General features: G+C 37.1%; 1 protein-coding gene across 1 annotated transcript in view; it reads left to right on the plus strand.

Moving 5' to 3' along the window:
• DNAH8 (dynein axonemal heavy chain 8) overlaps positions 1–21,597 on the plus strand; it is a 144,945-nt gene that overhangs the window by 18,749 nt on the left and 104,599 nt on the right. Inside the window, 10 exon segments of the mRNA XM_075750088.1 lie at positions 3,977–4,093; positions 6,560–6,679; positions 7,480–7,609; positions 8,675–8,784; positions 9,607–9,725; positions 11,172–11,232; positions 13,801–13,996; positions 15,894–16,090; positions 17,729–17,855; positions 19,914–20,149. Of these exon segments, the coding sequence (XP_075606203.1) occupies positions 3,977–4,093; positions 6,560–6,679; positions 7,480–7,609; positions 8,675–8,784; positions 9,607–9,725; positions 11,172–11,232; positions 13,801–13,996; positions 15,894–16,090; positions 17,729–17,855; positions 19,914–20,149 (1,413 nt within the window).

Genomic DNA, 21,597 nt, shown 5'->3' on the forward strand with positions numbered 1-21,597 from the left:
AAGTTTTAGAGGTTTTCATGGGAAGTTGTGCTTTTCATTTAGCTGAGCTACTAAGTGTCATTATCATTGTATTTGCTTGGAGAGAATTATTACCCTTGTGAATTGAGTCAGTCTCTTCAGTGATGTAGAAAGGTTATATACTACACTAAAGGTACAGTTTTTAGAGATGCAAAATGTCTACCCTACAAGCCATTTTGTTTTGCCAGACACTTGTAAGTGTATGTATGTGGTTATTCTAAGGCACTCTTAGAACTCTTAGGTTGCAGAGTTTACATAAGTTTGTGTAACTGCATAGTTACCAAGTACTGAGGTGTGAGAAACAAAAAACTTGTCCTTGGTCTTAAAAGACAGAGAGATGAAGTGATGGTAGTCTTCACTTCAGTGATACTACTGTAAACATGATTATATCGTAGAGGGAATCATACACCTCTGTATTTTAGAGGAAACAACTGGCAAAATAGAAGGATGAGCATGGTACAAACAACAGAAGATGAAAATCTTTTTTGAAGAAGGGAGAGAAGTCCTTGGTGTATAGGAAGAAGAGAGGAAAACACAAATCCAAAGATGGAGTGAGCAAATCTGACCTATGGCTACGTTGGTGCCATAATTTGACAGCAACTCATGTAGACCCCTAAACTGTTTCTAGATTGGCTATGTTAGTTACCTGTAACAGTGCCATCTCATCATTGTGAAGTTAAATACATTCCCCAAAAATATATATATTAAGGTGATAGTAATGGCTGTATTTGCAAATAGCTGTATGTCTATTTGAGCTGAACCGATTGTTTTATCTGTGATATAGACATAGCAAAAAGAAGCATTAGGATGAAGACAGTGGGTGAAGCCCAAGCAGAGACTTGGTAAATGTCAAGATGAAAGAGCAGATATGATAGGTGGCTATTTAAAATTAAATATGAGTGGGATCAGTTCAAATTTTCTCAGCAATTAAGCAAAATTATATTTCTGTCACTTTAAGGATGATGGGGATGGCAAAACATAAAATTGTGATGGCTCTACACTGGGAAATCAGTGAGAAGTTTTGGAGTGCTAGGCAAAAATTTCAGGGGACCTCTGTGAGAGAGTCTGGAAAAGTTGAGTTTCCTAGCCTGGCAGTAGTATAAGGTTTCCTTTTCCTCAGAGTCCCATCTCCTTTGAAGGTACAGAATCTGCAATGAAGGAAGGACCTTGGTGTAGATCATACAGTGACAGGGGAAACGAGCTGATTTCAGCTACATGCTGAACATCTTGAAGGTGACAAAGCCAGACAAAACAGACCATGGGGAACCAAGAATTCAGTAAGGGAAATAGTAGAGAAGAGAGGACTTTTTAAAATAGCATCAAGACTATAACTAAACTTGGAGATCATAGGATCATAGAATGGTTTGGGTTGGAAGGGACCTTAAAGATCATCTAGTTCCAACCCCCCTGCCACAGGCAGGGACACCCGCCACTAGACCACGTTGCCCAAAGCCTCATCCAACCTGGTCTTAAACACTTCCAGGGATGGGGCATCCACAACCTCTCTGGGCAACCTGTTCCAGTGCCTCACCACTCTCACAGTAAAGAATTTCTTTCTAACATCTCATCTAAATCGACCCTCCTTCAGCTTAAACCCATTACCCCTTGTCCTGTCACTACACTCCCTGATAAAACAGTCCCTCACCGTCTTTCCTGTAGGCCCCTTCAGGTACTGGAAAGCTGCAATTAGATCTCCCCAGAGCCTTCTTTTCTCCAGGCTGAACAATCCCAACTCTCTCAGCCTGTCCTCATAGGAGAGGTGCTTCATGGCCCTCCTCTGGACTCGCTCCAACAGCTCCATGTCTCTCCTGTACTGGGGCCCCCAGAGCTGGATGCAGTACTCCAGGTGGGGTCTCACAAGAGCAGAGTAGAGGGGCAGGATCACCTCCCTCAACCTGCTGGTCACATCTCTTTTGATGCAGCCCAGGACACGGTTGGCTTTCTAGGCTGCAAGCGCACACTGCCGGCTCATGTTGAGCTCCTCATCAATCAATACCCCCAAGTCCTTCTCCTCAGGGCTGCTTTCAATCCATTCCTCGCCCAGCCTATAGTTGTGCTTGGGATTGCGCCGACCCACGTGCAGGACCTTGCACTTGGCCTTGTTGAACTTGATGCGGTTCGCACGGGCCCACCTCTCCAGCCTGTCAAGGTCCCTCTGTATGGCATCCCTTCCCTCCAGCGTGTTGACCACACCACACAGCTTGGTGTCGTCGGCAAACTTGCTGAGGGTGCACTCGATCCCACTGTCCATGTTGCCAACAAAGATGTTAAACGGTGCCGGTCCCAGTACTGACCCCTGAGGAACACCACTTGTCACTGTTCTCCACTTGGACATTGAGCCATTGACCACAACTCTTTGAGTGCAACCATCCAGCCAATTCCTTATCCACCGAGTGGTCCATCCATCGAATCCATGTCTCTCCAATTTAGAGACAAGGATGTTGTGAAGGACAGTGTCAAATGCCTTGCACAAGTCCAGGCAGATCATGTCAGTTGCCCTTCCCTTATCCACCACTCTGTAACCTCATCACAGAAGGCCACCAAATTTGTCAGGCACGATTTGCCCTTAGTGAAGCCATGTTGGCTGTCACCAATCACCTCCTTATTTTCCATGTGCCTGAGCGTAGTCTCCGGGAGGGTCTGCTCCATAATCTTGCCAGGCACAGAGTTGAGACTGACTAGCCTGTAGTTCCCTGGATTTTCCTTTTTACCCTTCTTAAAAATGTTTCCCCTCTTCCAGTTGGCGGGAACTTCTTCAGACTGCCAGGACTTCTCAAATGTGATGGAGAGTGGCCTGGCCATTTCATCCACCAGTTCCCTCAAGACCCGCGGATGCACCTCATCAAGTCCCATGGACTTGTGCACCTTCAGGTTCCTTAGATATTGTCAAACCTGATCTTATCTTACAGCGGGCAGTTCTGCATTCTCCCAGTCCCTGCCTTCTGTGACCTGGGCAGTGTGGCTCAAGCGTTTGCCAGTGAAGACTGAGGCAAAGAAGTCATTGAGCACCTCAGCCTTCTCCATATCCTGGGTAACCTGGTCACCGGTTTCATTCCGGAGGGGACCCACATTTTTCCTCGTCCTCCTTTTCTCACTAACATACCTAAAGAAGCTTTTGTTGTTGTCCTTGACATCCCTGCCTAGACTGATTTCCGTCAGGGCTTTGGCTTTCCTAACCTGATCCCTGGCTGTTCGGACAGTTTCTCTGTATTCCTCCCAGGCTACCTGCCCTTGCTTCCAGCCTCTGTAGGCTTCCTTTTTTTGTTTGACTTTGCCCAGGAGCTCCTTGTTCATCCATGGGGGCCTCTTGGTGTTTTTGCTTGACTTCCTCTTTGTTGGGATGCATTGGTCCTGAGCTTGGAGGAGGTGACTCTTGAATATTAGCCAGCTGTCTTGGGCCCCTCTTCCTGCCAGGGCTTTGTCCCATGGTATTCTGCCAAGCAGATCTCTGAAGAGGCCAAAGTCTGCTCTCCTGAAGTCCAGGGTAGTGAGCTTGCTGTGCGCCCTCCTCGCTGCCCTGAGGATGCTGAATTCCACCATTTCGTGGTCACTGCAGCCAAGATGATCAGTGTGATTCAAAAAGAGACATGAAAAATATCTTTAGATGGATACATGAGGTTGGAAAAGTAATTATGCTGTTGAGGGTGGTCAAGATATATGTTAGAGGACAAATGGTAAGATCAATACTGGACTTGATTTTAATTTTAGGAAGTGGGAACCACTAAAAGACACTATCCAGGAGAACAGGAAAGGGAAGATCTTTGCTGAGCATTGCACACTTGACAGTTGTGGACAGAGGCTGTAGTATGCACTACCCTCCCCTTACCCAATATTGCATAAATTTCAAAACTTGGACACAACTTTCTTTCTTCAGTGATGTTAATGATTCTAATAATAATAGCATTTGTTTTAAATGGTTTCTTTTCTTTAATCTATGAAATTATATTTTTATGCTTAGATGGAAGCTGTGTTGAGGCAAGGACTTACCATGTTGACTTGGTCATCTGTGACACTGGAAAGTTTCTTTCAAGAAGCTGATCAAGTTCTGTATATATTTAAACAGTTTTTGAAAAAGGTATGCACTTGATCACTGTATAAATGAAATGACAGTTTAGAGACATTATTTCCAGTACACTGCTCTTCATATTGGAAATTAATCTGTACTTACATTTGTACAACTTGAAATATATACAAAGTTTGTTTGCTTTATTAAGTATGTTCTTTTTTTGACAAATGGTATACTCCATGATTCTCTCCCATTATTATCCTCAAATGTTGAATCTTTGCTTCTGTTCTTGCAGTAGAATGTATTTCCACTTGTTGTCCTCAGATTCTGTGATAATCACTCTGGTTTTCAGAGTCAACCTCTGCTTCTCTTTCATTGCTTGCCCATGAGTGCAGTTGCACAGAAGATACTGCCATGTAAACACTGTCCTGTGGAGAACTTTTTAGCATTAACTGCATTCATAGCAAGCATGCTGTGAAACTGTCTCCTCTTTGTGCAGTCCACAAAATAATGAAGAGGACCATGCTTTTCCCTCACAGTTCTCTGCATGCTGAGCCTGTAGTTTTTTCCTCTCTTGGTGTTTGCTGCATAATTTCTGAATTCTTTTGATTCCATTAACGTGCTTGAGAACCCGTATTGGTTCTTTTTCTTAAGACTTTACCTTGATAGTCAGATCATCCTTCTGGCTTGACAGTTGAGCTGTGTGGCTATGATCTCACCTACCAATACCATAAATTGTGTCTCCTGTGGTAGGAGATTGTTAGTCATTGGTGGGCATATCCACTTTCTTTTCTGTATAGCAGAAAAGCATAATTATGATCAAGTGCTCTGTTTGCTGCTCAAACCCAAAGCTGAAAAAAAGATTGGCTATCTAAGAAATTAAGTTCTCTGAGCCTGAGTATATCCAAAATCACCATGTCTTTTGTAGATACATTCTCTTTTCCTTAAATATGTAGGTCGTGTACATTTCTGACTTTCTTACCCCTCCCATATCAATACAAAAAGATGTAAACTTGGTTAGATTCTTGATTACTGTGAATGAGATACTGTAAACAAATAGGGAAAAAGTGATGTAAAACAGAAGCATGAATGATATTGTGACAAACAAGATGGGATATCACAGATGCATAGTATTTTAGGTAAAAGTTAAAAACTGGACAGAAATTAGTTTTATTTGTATTCTGCCATGACAAAGCCGCTTTGCTATAGTTGACTGAATGCTAAGAATGCTGTAATTTAGAATCAAAACCCCAGTGAAAAGCTATGTTGAGTAAAAGGAGGACTGAAGACTTAACTCATCAAGCAACTGACAGCAGACCCCCCACCCTTGACTTGCAACTAGACTTGTGGCCTGTAAGATCATGAGTAAGAATCTAATCATCTTCTATTAATGTAGCTTGTTTTGTTATTCTGTTTCATTTAATCTAGCAGCAGTGTATCCTGCATATCTGAAATGATCTGTGGTCCGACTTACTTCCTGTCTGCCTAAAACTGCTGTAAAAACAGCAAGGATCATGAAGCAAGAGTTCTTTTCCTTTCCATCAATTCCTAAACTTTGAGGACAGAAGAAAAACAAGTTTAAAGAAGCTACTCTTAGTCTTGGGACCACTTTCGGATGAGGTTCTTGGGGCATAGGAGATAATTCTTTTTGTTGTCACTCATTCATCTAATCTCCAAGGCTGATCAGCTCAAAGAGCTGTCAAGAGAAGCTCATTCAAAAATTGCTGTTATGGTGCAGGAGTAGTCTTGGCTTATACTGTCTGTGAATTAATTTCACTTATATAATGAATTTAAAAATATGGTGCTGATAACCAGAAATCTGTGAAGAAGTAGGTGGAAACACTAAATTCTTCAAAATATTTCACTTTCTCAAGGACTCATATATCTCAGTTGTCAAACCTGGAACTGGCAGATACTTAAGAATTACAAGATTTTGTTTTTAAAGGACTGTCTGAAATGAAATTGTGCACACTAGTAATCTTTTTAGAATTGTGTTATCACACCATGCAGGATTTAAATACGTACGCTCTTAGCAACTGAGTTCTTGTTTTCTGTGGCAATAATAACCATATAATGTCCAGACTTACATCTGTTCTTTCACTTGTTCATGTTCCAGATTGCTCCATTGCAGACATGTTAACAAAGGCTAAATTTTGTCTCCCTAAATTCCCTCTGTAGATAATAGAGAGAGAGAGAGCATAATTCACAGGAAAAGCAGACTATATTTAGCCTTTGTAAATATTCCCTAAGTTACCATAACTCATGAGACATTGTTGTGCTTCCTTTTTTCTCTGCTTCTCTCATCTTGAGGTCTTTTGTGTTGGTGCTTTTACCCCAGTGTTTTTTTTTTTTTTTTCTGCTGATTCACTTTCCTAGAGGATTTTCTACTATGCAAGGTTCTTGCATTTTCACTGGGTAGAGATATACAATTTTTATTTTTCTGCAAAATATTGTATACCTGTTAGAACTCTATTTATAGAGTACATTATGCTATGAAGATAAATGTATGGTATTGATACGTTTTTCTCTCTTTAGGTTAATGATTTAAGTGAAGTGCGTATTGATTTAATATTAAAAGAAATATCAAATACCCTTTTATTTGTCTTACCAGTGGATGGTCCTATCAAAGTTGAGAATATGTTGACCTGCAATGAGGTATGTGCCACTTTATATCTTTGAACTTGAATTCTTGAGCATGTTAGAAACAGTGCCTTAGTAAATTAATATAAAACTAGAAAAGAATCCTTCTCACTGTAGAAATATAGAATTTTTTTTAATAAAATATTTTAACCAAAATATTTTATATGAAGATAAATTGGTTCTTAGGTATTTGAGATATTTAAGATGTAGTATTTCATAGGTAATTTTTATTTAACTAACTGCTTCACAATTAGATGAGATATTTTTTATTTTTTTTGTGTATGAAGATACTTGGACATATGGAGCCTTTTTTCCTCCTATTTTTTCCAAACTGTTTTTCTAAAGGAGAAGGTAAAAAGCCATACTTTTCAACAAGCATATTTGAGAATTTGAAAGTTTTCTTGTTTCCAAATGAGGCTAAAAATATCTTTAGTTTAGTAAATTAGTGCAAGTAAATAAAATTGTTAAGGACAGTTGAAAGAGTATTTGGGTAATTTCAGATTCAAACTGTGACCTCCTTTCAATATTCAGGATTTTCTTCTGGCCCTTAAAAATACCATTGCACTTCAAAAATGGAATTTTTAAAAAAGCATTATGAAAAATAGAGTGATAATATAACAGAAGATTTTTATAATTTTGAATAAAGATTTGGAGTTTCTCAATTTTCTTTTTAAAAGGTTGCTGTTTCATTGATTTCATTCATAGTATAAGTCTGAAGAATGCAATATTCAGGGAAATGTTTTGGCTCTCCATGAAGAGGAACAATAATAAGATAATTAGTGATACTAAGATAATTCATTTTTTTTATTTAACAGACTTATACTAAAGAATGTGCTGAGTTATTGAACCACAAAAGCATGCACATTGAAGATGCTGTTCAAGAACTAATATCTGTATTTGAAGAGAATTATGATATTAAATATTCTAAGAAGACATCAGAAAAACGTGTAATACCAGGTAGATAATGTTGATCTTTTAAATAAAAATTGCTGTCCCTTTTTCTGTAGATTTAGCTAGTACGTATCAAAAGTGAAGGGTTTTAGCTAATTTTCATTCACACTTCTCCCTCCCACTACAGTTTTACCTGTGTCACAGTTCTGCCTTCATTTAGCACTGTTAAACTAAACTACTAGACTGTGAAATACAGAGGTAATTCAGTATTAGTGGAGCTTCTAGCTTTAAACTCTGTCCTTCTGTTTAGATTATCAAAGTATTTGCTTTAGAGGAAGAACATAATGGTTCCATTTGTCTTAGTCACTCATTATAATTATGTTTTTTCCCCTCTCCATAAGTGAAATACAATGTTCTCTCTTCTCAGCTATGTTAGGTATTTGGTACTGTCCCTCTCTCTGTGACTTTTCTGCCACAGTAGAATTGTATCTATCTCAAATGCCAGTGCTTTACTGACTGGTCAGTTTAAATTAGTACAGTCAACTGACTGTCAACTGCTAGCATACAAGGCTCACACAGCTGATGGCTGGTTCCCACTGCTCTGTGTGACAAAGATTTTTAGGAGGTTCTGTACCATTGTAGGAGAAAGAGTTTATAGTTGGAGAAGAATATTCTGGTTTTAAGGCTCAAAATACATCCATCAGTAATGGAGCTCCTTTTCTTACACAGGATTTTTTCTTTCTGGGTTCAGTTTCTTCCAGGTATAGAGGCATAGTAAGGATCAATACTCCAAGTAGTTCAATATGATGCAACTGGAAGAACTTGATGAAGAGATGCTTCTCTGTATCTTGTTAATTTGTTAAATCCATGTCTGCCTACCTACCTTTAATAACATATTTGTAGTGCATGGTGTTTGTTAGGCTGAGGCTTATAGGCTGGGCTCTTAACCAGATTCCTGTGTGAAATAAAACCAAAGCTCTTTGAGCTGATTGAGGGCCTGCTAAAATAAAAAGCAATATTGTTTTGCCTGTAAAGAGAGAGGACAGCATGCTTCAAAGCAGAACACAAAGTTCAGTTAACAAGAAATACATATTTATTTTTTTTAATTTACAGTAAAAGAAAAACATATAGTGTTTGGAAATAATGAAGAGGAGAAGGAAAAGAATACTTCTGCAGCTCCTCATGGTGATACTAGCAAGGGCAATAATAAAGAAGATGAGTTTAAAAAGGTATTTTGTAATAAGGGAATTTTTTTCAGACCAATCAGTTTAGTAAACAGTATCCTAAGTTTTGATATCTGGATACTACGTTACAGAAAGATATCACAGAGAGAATATATATGTCATGTAAAAATGATGAAGTAGCTTCCCTACAAAGTGAATTTAGGATGGATTTTAGCTTTCAAAATATATTCCATGTTATTCCAGTTATTGCCTTTATTAAACGAATTCTCACCATGTGAGGGGTAAGTGTGAAAGTTTGGAGAGAATATTGTGCCTAAGCTGTAACACAGGCTTTCCTTCTTGGGGAGGAGGGCAGAAACATTCATCCTTTCTATCCTCCTCTTCCAACTTCACCCAGAAATACTTCACCTTTGTACTTTTTCCTTGAAGAATACAATCTCTTCATATTCAACAGAGCAGGGAAGTAGAAGTAGGGAACAAAGACTCATGAACTTGCAAGCACAAATGCAGTAATTTTACAAGGTTGCATGCTGTTGTTTTGTGCTAGTGATCATTGCACATTGCTGTATTTTTGTTTTCTTTATGGAGAGCTTGTCTGAAGAAGTATGAGAGTTCAGCCAGATCTCAGTATTCTGTCTCTGAATAAGACAAATTGTGTTTGCTCAGATGATATATTCTTTTTCATGCAGCTTTTACTTATTTACCTACAAGCTATTTCCCCTGCAGCTTCCCTTGTGTTTCTCATGTAGCTTACAGCATAAATTCCTTCAGACAAGAACTAAAATGTTTGACTTAAAACCTTTTGAAATAATCTTCAGGTTCATGTCTGAATACAATACTAAATAACGTACATTTTATTTACTACAGAAATGTAAAGAGATAGTTGCCTATTTCAGTCACCAGCTGCTAGATAGCCTCCAGAAAGCTACCCATCTGTCCTTGGATAGTCTTAAAAAAAGAATATTTGTTTCAAAGTAAGTTGCAAAGTTCCTTCAATAATATTAACAGAATGAAGTTAATTCTGTGTTTACATAATAATATAAATACACGTTCACACGTGTACTGATACATGCACATGTATCATTAGTCAAACAGTTCCAGGCCCTTTTAGCTCAAGCAAAACCTAGAGAACATTCACTTTTTGTTGCAGTGATGCTTTGGGCCCACACTTTTCTTTTGTGCTTTAATTCTTTATGTTGTTTGTTGTTAGTTATAGTCTATGCACTTTGTTTTGTGCAGAAAATAAAGTTTATTTCTACTATTGTTTCCCCTGTGCCTGCACCCTTTTGTTTTTATTCTCATGTATTTCCCTTGGGATTGCTTTTGAGATGCTGTTAGTGCAATTTAATATCCAACACAAATAACTAGAACTTAAATAACGATTCTAGGTCCTATATAGCAGTGTGCCCAGACATTCATCTCATTTCAGATTATTTCTGCAAGCATGGCTATGCCTTCGGAGTTCTTGCCCATGGGTTAAAGATAATCCATGCACTCTATGAATTCTATGTGATAATGGCAAGATCCATATGATTTTATCATTCTCCTGTATTCAGTGTAATAATTTCTGTAGATTCTTCTCTACTCAAACAGGCATACACTTCAGAGACAGAGTTGCTTCAGTATAATATATTGTATATTAAAAAGCCTATTTAGAATTCTATTAAGAAAATGTATATTAAGCGGGTGAAGTTGGTGGTGTTTTGTCATTAATGTTTGTTGAAACAAAGTTACTTTTTTTTTTTTCTTTTTTCTGAGGACATTTTCATAGAAAATGTATTGAAATCCTGATCTTATTGAAGTAAATAGTAATTTATTTGGGTGTATCCTTTATATTTGTCTACAGTATCATATTGTTGAATCCTCCCTTATTTGGTCACCATGTCATGTCATAGCATTTAGAAATTGTGCTTTATGCTTTGTTTTTAGTCTTAGTTTTGAGTGGATTCAGGTCATGTATTTATCATTTTGTACTAGCTTATCATCTTTGAAACTTTTTTTTTTTCTGTAATGAAGCAACTTTTACTCTTGATAGGTTGTTGCATGAAATGGTCAGTAAAACCTTATTATGCCCTACTCATAGCACTGGCAGAGTTCCATCATTCTTAAATTGAGAGATTAAAATCCAGAATCAGAAAATATTTTGGGTAAAAAATTCTGAAAGCAATGGCTGGATCCAAGGTAACCTTTGTCTGAATGATGGAGATCTGCCTATTATCTTTACACTTTAAACAAGAAACTTCTCTAAGTTTTGTCAAGTAGTTAATAACTTAATGTGAAAATTCTCCATGAGGTTTTGCCCTGAAAAGCTAGTTGAAAATTGTATTTCTAACATAATTTGAGGGGGATTTCATGGTGAAGTATTTGACATGTTTGAAAACTATTTTCAGGAAAACTACATTTGAGAGAACAAAGTTATCTGTTAGTCCAAGCAAATCTGAAGTGGTTGCTTCTTTTCTAAAAGCAGAAGTGCACCTTGCTATTCCCAATGTGGTAAGTTATGTGTTGTATAGGTAAGGTAAAATAATACACTCTTATAGTTATCTCTGCATTTTCCCAAGCGCAAGATGTGGGTACGCTTCTACTGAACCAGGTTCCATTTCAAAGGAGAACAGCTTCTCAGGCCTTTCAGCGCGCTGAGTGCACTGATGAAATGTGCTCACAGTTGCAATGTTCCTGGTTTCTGTCTTAGTGATACTTGGAGAACCTGGCCTTTTATTGCTCTTGTGTGTTTCAGCAATTATATTGCAATCTGTTCATCAGTGTTCTTTGCAGATTGATCACAGTTCTCCTTCATGTGTAGCAGTTGCATAGCCGGAATAGATTTTTCATATTTGTTTTTTAACTGTTTTGTTCCTTGTGTGATTTAAATCCTTTGCTGAATAAAAATAATGAACATTACCTTTGCTCAGTTTGGCATTAGTCATCTCAATAGGAAGTGAGATGACCAGAAGGAGGAACACTGAACAAAAATGAGAAGATTCAAAAACCAAGAAAAGAGCTGTGGATTTCTCTGTGCAAAGAACAAAAAGACAGCTTAATTGCAAATAACTAATGCATACGTTTGTTTTCCTTTTGTAGACTAAGATAACTCTGTGTCAGCAATACGTAAGCTATTTTGTATGTGAGAAGGTGACTTAATATTATCCAATTGTCTTTTAATCTTTATATTATAATGAAGTAAAGGTTCTGTTCTAAGGTGATATATGAATGAGTACTCATATTGGCATTCTGTTGTACATTTACGCTCTGTGTGTGTACACATAAGGTCTGTCAAAATGTAGAATTTTTACTGTGTTGATATTTGTCTAAGCATAAAGCCCTAAGCTCCACCCTCTGTAAAGGGAAGTACATCTATCTTTCTTCCCAGCCCTCTGAAATGCTTGGCTGATCCAGGGTATCAAGTAGCGCTAGGTAAAATACCACTTTGCTAATCCTAATAGGATTTTGCAAGATCCTTGCTTTTATGCATGCAACTGCTCAATCTGTGAAATTGGTTTATAGAACACCAGAGTCACTTTTAAGCAGTTTATATCCCAGTTCTGAACACTCCTATGGATTATTTCATCATTTCAAAATAATGATTTGCACATGAAAGTTATAAGATGATGTTCTAAGGACTATATTTGAGGACTGAGTGTATCAGAAGAGTGATCTTTCTTCTGAAATTGAACAAGAAATACTGTTTTTCTATTCTTTCCTGGATCACACTCAGGTAGGTTCTTCTTCCTGCTCAGTATTTTTGAGAAACTGATGTGTGCCTTTACTCCGCCTTATCTTACATAGAATGATTTTCAAACAAGGACACAGTTAACATTATGGTTGCCAATACAGTTCAAAAAATTTTGGGTTTGGGACTTTATGGCTGTTTGTGTACTACTAAATGAAGTGGGCTAAAGGCTGTTCTTTGACCTCAGAGTGAGGTGACGTGAAATGGTGTGTATCCACAGTAGTAAATGCTTTTCTCCCTGAATCCAGGAGTTTGCATTCAAACTGTGTGTTAGGAACAGCACTTGTCATGTTTTTATGTGCCAAACCGTGCCTGAATTTTTTCTAGGAGAGTGCTTTTTTGCATCATCCCAAACTATGCTAAGGGAGCATACTAGCATTTATACAGTGTGGATGATGGCAGACCAGAACCTGTGTTCTGACCCTATTCTGTTTGCTAGTTGTTCTTGATTCAGATCAAGAATCCTTGTTTTGCTTCCAGGTTTTTTTATCTTGTCCTCTGGTAGTTGAATGTGAGCTTTCTTCCTCTTCTGATGTGGGTATTAGATTGCTCTCAGAATTATGATACAAAATCCTTGCCAAATATACAAGTTGACATCTTTGGGGCTACTGTCTGGAGTTCCGTTAATTTACTAAACACTGCTCTTGCAAAAGTTTTTGAGATAATGCTACCTTTGGGAGAAAAAAAAAATTCAGTATTTATTCAAATAGGACCTTTGACACTTTGATCCAGGTGATCTTGTTTACCTGAAATTACCCATGGTGTGAATATATGTATAGATAAGCACTTAGAAGGAGAGGTTATATAGCTGTAAATCTTCTTTAAAATGAGCTGCCCATACATATTTTTATGATCGTCTCTCTTACAATTCTCTCTCACAGAATTTCGGACTCAGTGGTTAAGAGCAACAGAGAGGAGGATCTTGGCCTGCAATTTTTAATGCTTTATGATTCTAGAATGCAGGAAACAAGGCTTGGAATTTATTCCCCCACACTATTAAAAAAAATATATATAAAAAAGCTGTTTAAAATGTTGTAGGAACTGTAAAAATAATTGTAAAAAACCCAATAAATCCATCTACTTACATACTTGCTTGTCATTTTACCCACAGTATGTCTGTAGAAATAGATAGTAGGTCAGTACAGTATATTTCATTTTTTTAGGGGCAATTCTGAGCCAAACTGCTAAAGTTACATTTTCCAGCTTCTCTTCTGGGGCAAGTTCCACGGTTCACTATGAGTGGAGTAAAACTGAGGTCTTAGAAAATCAGACAATCTTAGACAATCAGTCAGTTGCATTTATTTTAACAATATTTCAACTGTTTTAAATAGGTAATTGTTCCCAGTTTAGATGATATACAGCAAGCCATCAATCGCATGATTCAGTTAATACTGGAAGTAAGTCGTGGAGTTGCTCAGTGGGGACAGAGACATTTGCAAAAATCTAGTTTAAAAGCAGAATTAGGCACACAGCAAGCATCTTCAGCAGGCTTTGGATCACCAGGAAAAATAGCCAAAAAAGGGGAAAGTAAGTGTTTGGATTTTTTTACTTATTTCAACTTTTTACTTTAATAAAAATGCCATATATAAATACTTGTGAACAAGCTTACTTTTCTTCAAAGAGGGCAACTGTGGATTATCTTGAATTAATTTGTTGGGTTTATTTTTCACAAATAGCTTTTCAGACTTACATAGGTGTTAGAACTCTGAGAAACAATAAGGAAAAAATTCTTAGAAAAATTGCTAGATTCTGAATCTCCTATTTAATTTGAGGCAAAGTAAGCTTATTAATTTATTTTTTTACCTACTTACTGTGGAATGTAGCCATAACAATATAATTGAAAACATAAACAATGATTGTAGACTAGGTCTCATTGGAATATTGAGATAGAACAAGAGCTACTTTAATAATTAGATTTCAGTAAAGATTTTAATTGCTGGCTATACTGCTAGAATGGATTATAAAACACTTCAAGTGTTTGTTCCTGTGAATATTCAGACTGTAGATATACCTGCATCCATTAGTTAGCTACTTTTTTCCTTAATATTATTTCTCAGCATCTCTCCATATACTTTGCAAGCATCCACAAAAGCCCAAATATATTTTTACCATCTGATTCTCTTAGTTGCATGGCTGAGCTAGTGATCTGCGATACAGTTGTATGTTTGCTGTGATTCCTTTGGAAAGTCTTTAATGCCTTGGAAATTTTTTCTTTTTGATAGTCCAGAGCTGGGACTTTATTCCTCTACTGCTATGTTTTGTATGATTTTTAACGTCTTTAATGGGCATCAAGCAGGGTGACAGGAAACTCCTCGTCAGACAGTCATAGCCTTTTCCTCTGCTGTGTCAAAATACAACATCAGCAAGTAGCCAGTTTCATCAGCTTTAAACTACTAATCAGCAGCACCTGGAGGTATATGTTAATGTTTGGCCAATGAGATCTGTGGAGTACACTGGCAAGGATGGATCAATCTGTTTCCAGTGACTAGATCCCTGAAAAGGTCTTCAGACTAAAAGAGAACTTAGAGTTGCATTAAATCCCCCCCATTAAACAGTGTGGAGTGGGAAGAGTGGATTTTTCTTCTCCATTCTCTTAAATCTTCTTCAAAATACTCAGGCATTGTTATGACAGAACGGGCTCATTAGATCTCAGGGATACCAGTATCTATACTGATTCTGTCTTGGCAATTAATCAAAGATGAAGGAGGGACATGATAAATTGTGTTTTATTTTCCTTCTTGGAGTTTACTTGTAGTTCTTAAAGAAGACAGGGCTCCTCTTTCAACATCAACAGTGTAACTGGAGTAGCAGCTGCCAGTGTCTAAACTGCCTTTGAAAGCATATTTGCAGGCAAGAGGTTTAGGAAAATCTAGACTCAAAAGACTTTGGTATTAGCAGTTTGTGAGACAAGTGCAAAACATGACAAACTTTATTTCTGCACTCATTGATATGTGACTTGGCAAAGTTTAACATCTTTTTTGAAAACATTGGATAGAGTAACAAGAAGTTATTTATTTGAAGCATGTTAGAGTTCAAGAAACTTATGCTGTTTTAAGGAGTTTATGCAATTAAAAATCTTTAATTACACAAATTTTAAAAAGTACAAAATAACAAGGAATGTTTGAGGCCTCATCATCTTCTAGTTACAATTAAATTCCAGTGGAAAAAAATGGCATTTGTGAATTAAGAAGACTATTTTCTTTCCAGTTGGTAACACTCTAGATTGAATTTGCTCTAGCTATATAGAGCCTGTCCTGAACTAGCACTTATTACTTTCATATTAAGCAGTCAGACAGACATTTGAAGAAGGATATTCAACCTTACTGAAAGGCATCATTGCTCAACTTTGCATGCATAGGTCTAGAAGAGAATTTTAACTGGACCTTTAATCATTCATTCATTTACATATAATTTTATTTTGCAGAAGGAATTGAAGATGTTGTGCTTGTCAGAAAGCTAAGAAATTTTTACTCAGGTGTTGCAGAACATGAAGATATTTCTAAATTGGTTGTGCTCCTTTCTTCCTCTATGAATTCTCTAAGAGAAGGAGCTAGTGAAGTTTTGCAGGACTTTCAGAAATATAAGGTGCTGTGGACAGAAGATAGAGATGCCAAAATTCAGGTGAGTTTAATGATGCTCACCTACAGGACTGTTCTTCATTAATCTTATCTTTTGAAATGAGAAAACATTGGGGGGGGGGGGGGAATCAAGGAAAAAGATGTAGAAAACATATTAACAGCCAAAATTCTTATTTTGTCTTTCAGTACTAATAGTGGTATATTTCCTAAGCAGAAGTAATACCATGCTACCTAATTTTTGTGTTGGGGTTTGGCTTTTCCTGCTTCTGTGCCATTCTAGATACTGATAAAGTGGTCCTAATCTGTTATTTGCTTTAATTTTTGTTTGTGGAACTCTGGATTTTAGGCCACAAGAAACTACCCCAGTCTGACATGATGTATACCACAACTCACAGAAATTCCCATAGCATCAGTGCTGATAACTGTACACTTTTCTCCATGCAAAGCTTTTACTTTGAGTTTAATATATATTTAGTATTCACCACCCTTTCTGAAGTTATATTAGGAGGTGAGTTTTGCATTCTCTATTCCAAGAAGAGTCCTCTATTCTATTCTTGGTTGTTTGAACTCTAAGTTGAATCCTCAAGTATGGTAGAAAAATTTAGCAAGAAAAAGTTAGGTTTTGGGAATTGGAGGTCTCTGTGGCTTCTGCTTCAGAGTGTTTCAAACCATCCTTCTACAGTAGAGTTTTAATTTAGAGTCTGAATTTAGAGGTTCGGTAGGAAAAAAGTTGGTTTCTGTATCTACCTTATTTAACCTTGGCTTAATTGAGTTTTCTATTCTTACGTTTTCTATTTAATAGGCTATGTTATATATGCATAATCTGTGAATGTCGTGTCACCTTGTTTACTACAGGAGCACTGGTGCCTTTTGAGTGTCACAATGCAAGTTGTGCTATTTATGTGGGCTAAAAACCCCCACTTTATATGCAGAGCTGAGAATTTAATGTCAGTCTAATTAAAATTTTAAGTCTAATCAAATAAATATCATTAGTTTGATCTAGTTACTACTGAAGAAAAGGATACTGCTACAGTGAAAACCTCAATAATAATGCAGTTAAGTTTTATACACACACACCCCCCCTGGTTTCTAGATTCTTTCTTTAGTACAATGCTACCCCTTCCACTGCCTGTCTGGGTACTCTCAAACAAAAGCATAGAAGTGGGAAACAGCTTTTAGCATTTATTACTTGCCCATGCAATGTAGGCATACTGAATACGGCTCTTGTGTAACGTTTCTGAAATGCAGCTTTTCAAAATTACAAAACTTTTCTATACTTGAGTTCTGCTCATGGAACTACTTAGAAAATGAATTTTATTGTAATTGTTTCACACATGATTAGGCTAATGATGTAGTCTTTGTGTAAGTGCTGGCACGCATTTTTTGGTCTCTGTTTCATCACCTGTTTTCACAAAGCCAGCAGGCACTTAATGTGTCTTGGATATTAGTTTCTCTGTTAAATTTGATTGGAATTTCCCAACAAGCTTGAGAGTTACTGACAGAGAAATTGACAAACATGAATGTCTCATCACGTGCATTTTACTGTTAGCAAGGCTACAGAAGGATAAAACCAGGTATAATATTGGTATACATTTTCAGTAATTCCTGAATAACTATTGCCACTTGTTTTACCAAAAATATGAAAAAGGACATTTGTTGATTGACATTTTAAACTACATAGGAATTTTTGGCTAGCTGTCCATCTCTGACTGAAATTAAAGAAGAAATACTTCACTATGCTATGTTTGAGCAAGAGATGGAAGATTTTAAACCCATTATTCTTCTTGGTCCAATTGAATTGCATACAGGTATGACATTCTCTTATCTTTGAATGTACAGTAAGATAATGAATACAATAGTCATGTTATTTGGTTTATTTTCTGAAATAAATGCTTAAAATATAATAGAAATTACTGAAGAGACCTCCCTGACTGATCATCCAGGGGCACTTAGACTCTTTCAAGAAATTTGACTTGAAAAAAACCCTCCATTTGCCTTGCCTTCTCCTCTCTGGAGTGGTGAAATTAAATTCTATCATGGATGTGAAGTTATCATGGAGGCTTGCTGAAGAGTTGCACTGGGTCAATCAGTGATTATAAAGAGCATTGGAAGCATAAACTACCTTATTTGGTGTTGGCACAAGACTAGCACAGCACATAACTGCATTAGCTTCTTTTTCACTATTAGCATTTGTGCCAGCAGGAGATACAGCTGCTTAGCTATTCCCATATTTAGTATCCACAGCTCTCAGAATACTATGTGTTTTCCTGTCCACTTCTAGTGTCTTTAAAGGTAGAGAAGCTGGTGCCAAGACCTAAATGTGTTTCCCTCAGTTCTGTACAGCACTGTGCCTCAGTACCTGACCTTGTGTGGCTCTGTCAACCTGGTAGTCATTGATCATGTTACTCTGAAGAACAGTCAGATGTGGAAAAATGTATTCTATTCACACAACTGCATGTTGAAGAATTAAGCTGTTTGTGTTATCACAGAGAAGCAAGGATTCCAATGGCACTATTCCCTCTCACCTCGCAGATTAATGTGTAGCTAACGTCTTCTCTGGACCAGTGTCACCTTGTGTGGCAGATGTTATCATGGTTGCTATCTAGGCCCAAGTAGTAAATGTATCCCTTTCTAAATATCAGTGTGGCCATGTTTCTAATGAGCAAGCCCCATTTTCTGAGAGATTAGATTGAGAAACTATCTGTGTAGAATTTGTCTTCCTCTTACATCAGAGATGACAAAAGCCACATACTTTGACTAGAGTTCATTTTAGGATCTTGGTGACGTGTTATCCCTAGCTTGAATAAGTGAAATTTTCAGACTACTGACTGCATATCCTCATCCAGTTCCTGGATGCAATTTCTTATTCATGAGACCACTCTGGAGCCAATTAATTCACTCTGCAAAACTCTTGCTATCTATTATTCTGTGATCAAGAATGATAAGAAGCAACGTATCCAAAAGAATATGGACTTTCTGTTGATGGTTACACTACTCCCTCATCTGTGACCAGTGAATCAGAGGGAGCCAAGTTCTTTAGGTTCAAGAACAAGGATATTAAACATTTTTATGATCTGGGGAAGCAGATATTTTTCTTGGGCTCAGTTTAGGTTTGGGAACTGATTTATTATCATTTACCTATTCTAGCCTCTGGAGAGGGTACAGTACTTTCCTTGAATTAGCCCTGGCCTTCTGGAATCAGATTTTTAATGTGGCTATTAGCCACATTATTAAAGAAGAAACTATATCTGCTGTAAAATTTGTTTTGAGTAGAAAGGTTATATGCTGTTAGTATCTTTCAGTTTCTTCCACCAGAGTACAAAATGCTGCCTATTAAAATTCTAATTTATTCTAGTAAGCCAATGATTGGCTTTTCTGTGTCTTCATTGTTGGTTTGTCTTTCTATATAAACTGCATATGATATGATGTGACACCTTACAGTTTTAGTTGTGAAATATTCCAAATCCCGATATTGAAATCCTAAGGTGCCTTCCTCAACAGGTATAAACCATTTAAATATCACTGATCTTTATGCATTTGGTTATTCTATATCAAAGCTATTCTCCAAGAATCTACATTAATAAGTAGGCATTTTCTTCTTTATTAATATTCTCTATATGTTTTATTAGATAAACTTACTAATGTGTTTTACCGATATCATAATATACAATAAAACAACAGTAACATATTTAAGTATAACTGAAATTGTTTTGAAACTCTTAAAATGTGGTAATTGGATTGCCTGTCTACTTTTTCTAATTGCTGTTAAAGAACCATATGTTATGATGTGGATTTTTTTTTTAACAGAAAAAAATTAAGATGTAGATTGCATATTTTTTTTAATTTTTCTTTTTTTTTTAAATCAGGACCACTGAAAATAGCTTTAGCAATTGAAGCCAAAGCCTGGAAGATGCTCCTCTGTCGTTATTTAAATGAGGAATATAAAAAGAAAATGACAGACATGATGTCATTCATATCTGAATATTTGAAGAAATTATCTCGACCTCTGTGTGACTTGGATGATGTCAGATTTGCAATGGAAGCTTTATCTATCATACGTGATAATAAAATAGAAATGGATATGACTCTGGGACCTATTGAAGTAAGATGACTTTTAATTTTTTATCTTCATTAATATGATATTATATAATAGGAGTCATAAGATAAACTGAGGACCCAAACAATGAGTTTACTGTCCTGAAGGATCTAGGCTGAAGATGGGAAACAAAGTAATATTTTTTTGTTATTTTCATTATAAATTATGTATCAATATTAGATACTTTGCTAGATACTGTATAAATGCAGAACAGAAAAAAATTATTCTCTCTCAAATGATAATATAAATACAATCTAGGAGACAACATGCAGAAATAAGTAGATGAAAGCACAAGAGAAGGGAACAATACTCTCCCTTTTGCTCTGTGCTTTTCCATTAGCCTTAATCCTCTTCTTAACTTTTCTGTGTCTGTAAACAAACATCTTAATCTTCTAAATATAATCTTTAAATATAACCAGAATATATTAATGGAGCTACACATAATTTTATGCTGTCAGAAATTTGCAGCATTCTTTTAGTTGTCCCTGTAAGAAAGAAGCTAAAAGAAGCTCATTAAGTTTACATATCCTTGGTATTTTTTATCACACTCTGAAATATTCAGCATAATCAGTGTGGATTTATCAAGGGAAAATCATGCCTGACCAACTTGATAGCCTTCTACAATGACTAGTGAACAAGAGACTAGCGGGTATTGTTTACTGTAATGGTAGCAAGGCTTTTAACCTTGTCTCCCATAACATCCTCATTGACAAACTGAAGAAGTGAGGGCTAGATGAGTGGGCAATGAGTTGGCCTGAAAATTATCAGGCTCAAAGGATTGTGATCAGCAGCACAAAATCTACTTAGAGGCCAGTAAAATAGTGGCATACCCCAGGGGTCCATACTGGATCCAGTACTGTGTACGTGGAGGATGGGGCAGAGTGCACCCTCAGCAAGTTTCCAGATGACAAAAACTGGGAGGAGTGGCTGACACACTAGGTGGTTGTGCTGCCTTTCAGGGGACCTGGATGGAGAAATGGGCTAACAGGAGCCTCGTGAAGCTCAACAAAGGGAGATGCCAAGTCCTGCTCCAGAAGATTAATAACCCTAGATACCAGTGCAGGCTTGGTAGAAAGTAGCTTTGCAGAAAAAGAACTGAGTTTCTTGGTGTACACTAAATCGAATGTAAGCCAGTAAAGTGCCCTTGCAGTGAAGAAGGCTAAGGGTGTCCTGGACTGTATGAGGAGTTGTGTTGCCAGCAGGTTGAGGGGGAGGTGATCCCCTCTACTCTGGGGTTTGAGACTTATCTGGAGTGCTGTGTCTAGTTCTGGGCTTCCTGATACAAGAGAGACATGGACATATTGGAGGGAGTTCAGCAATTGGAGAATCTCACATATGAGGAGAGGATGAGAGAGCTGAGACTATTTATTCTGGAGAAGGAAGGTGCAGGGGGTATTTTATCAATGAATATAAATACCTGATGGGTGCTAGGAAGGAAGAGGGAACCAGACTCT

Source organism: Balearica regulorum, chromosome 3, assembly GCF_011004875.1.
Source record: "Balearica regulorum gibbericeps isolate bBalReg1 chromosome 3, bBalReg1.pri, whole genome shotgun sequence".
Classification (NCBI taxonomy): Eukaryota; Metazoa; Chordata; class Aves; order Gruiformes; family Gruidae; genus Balearica; species Balearica regulorum.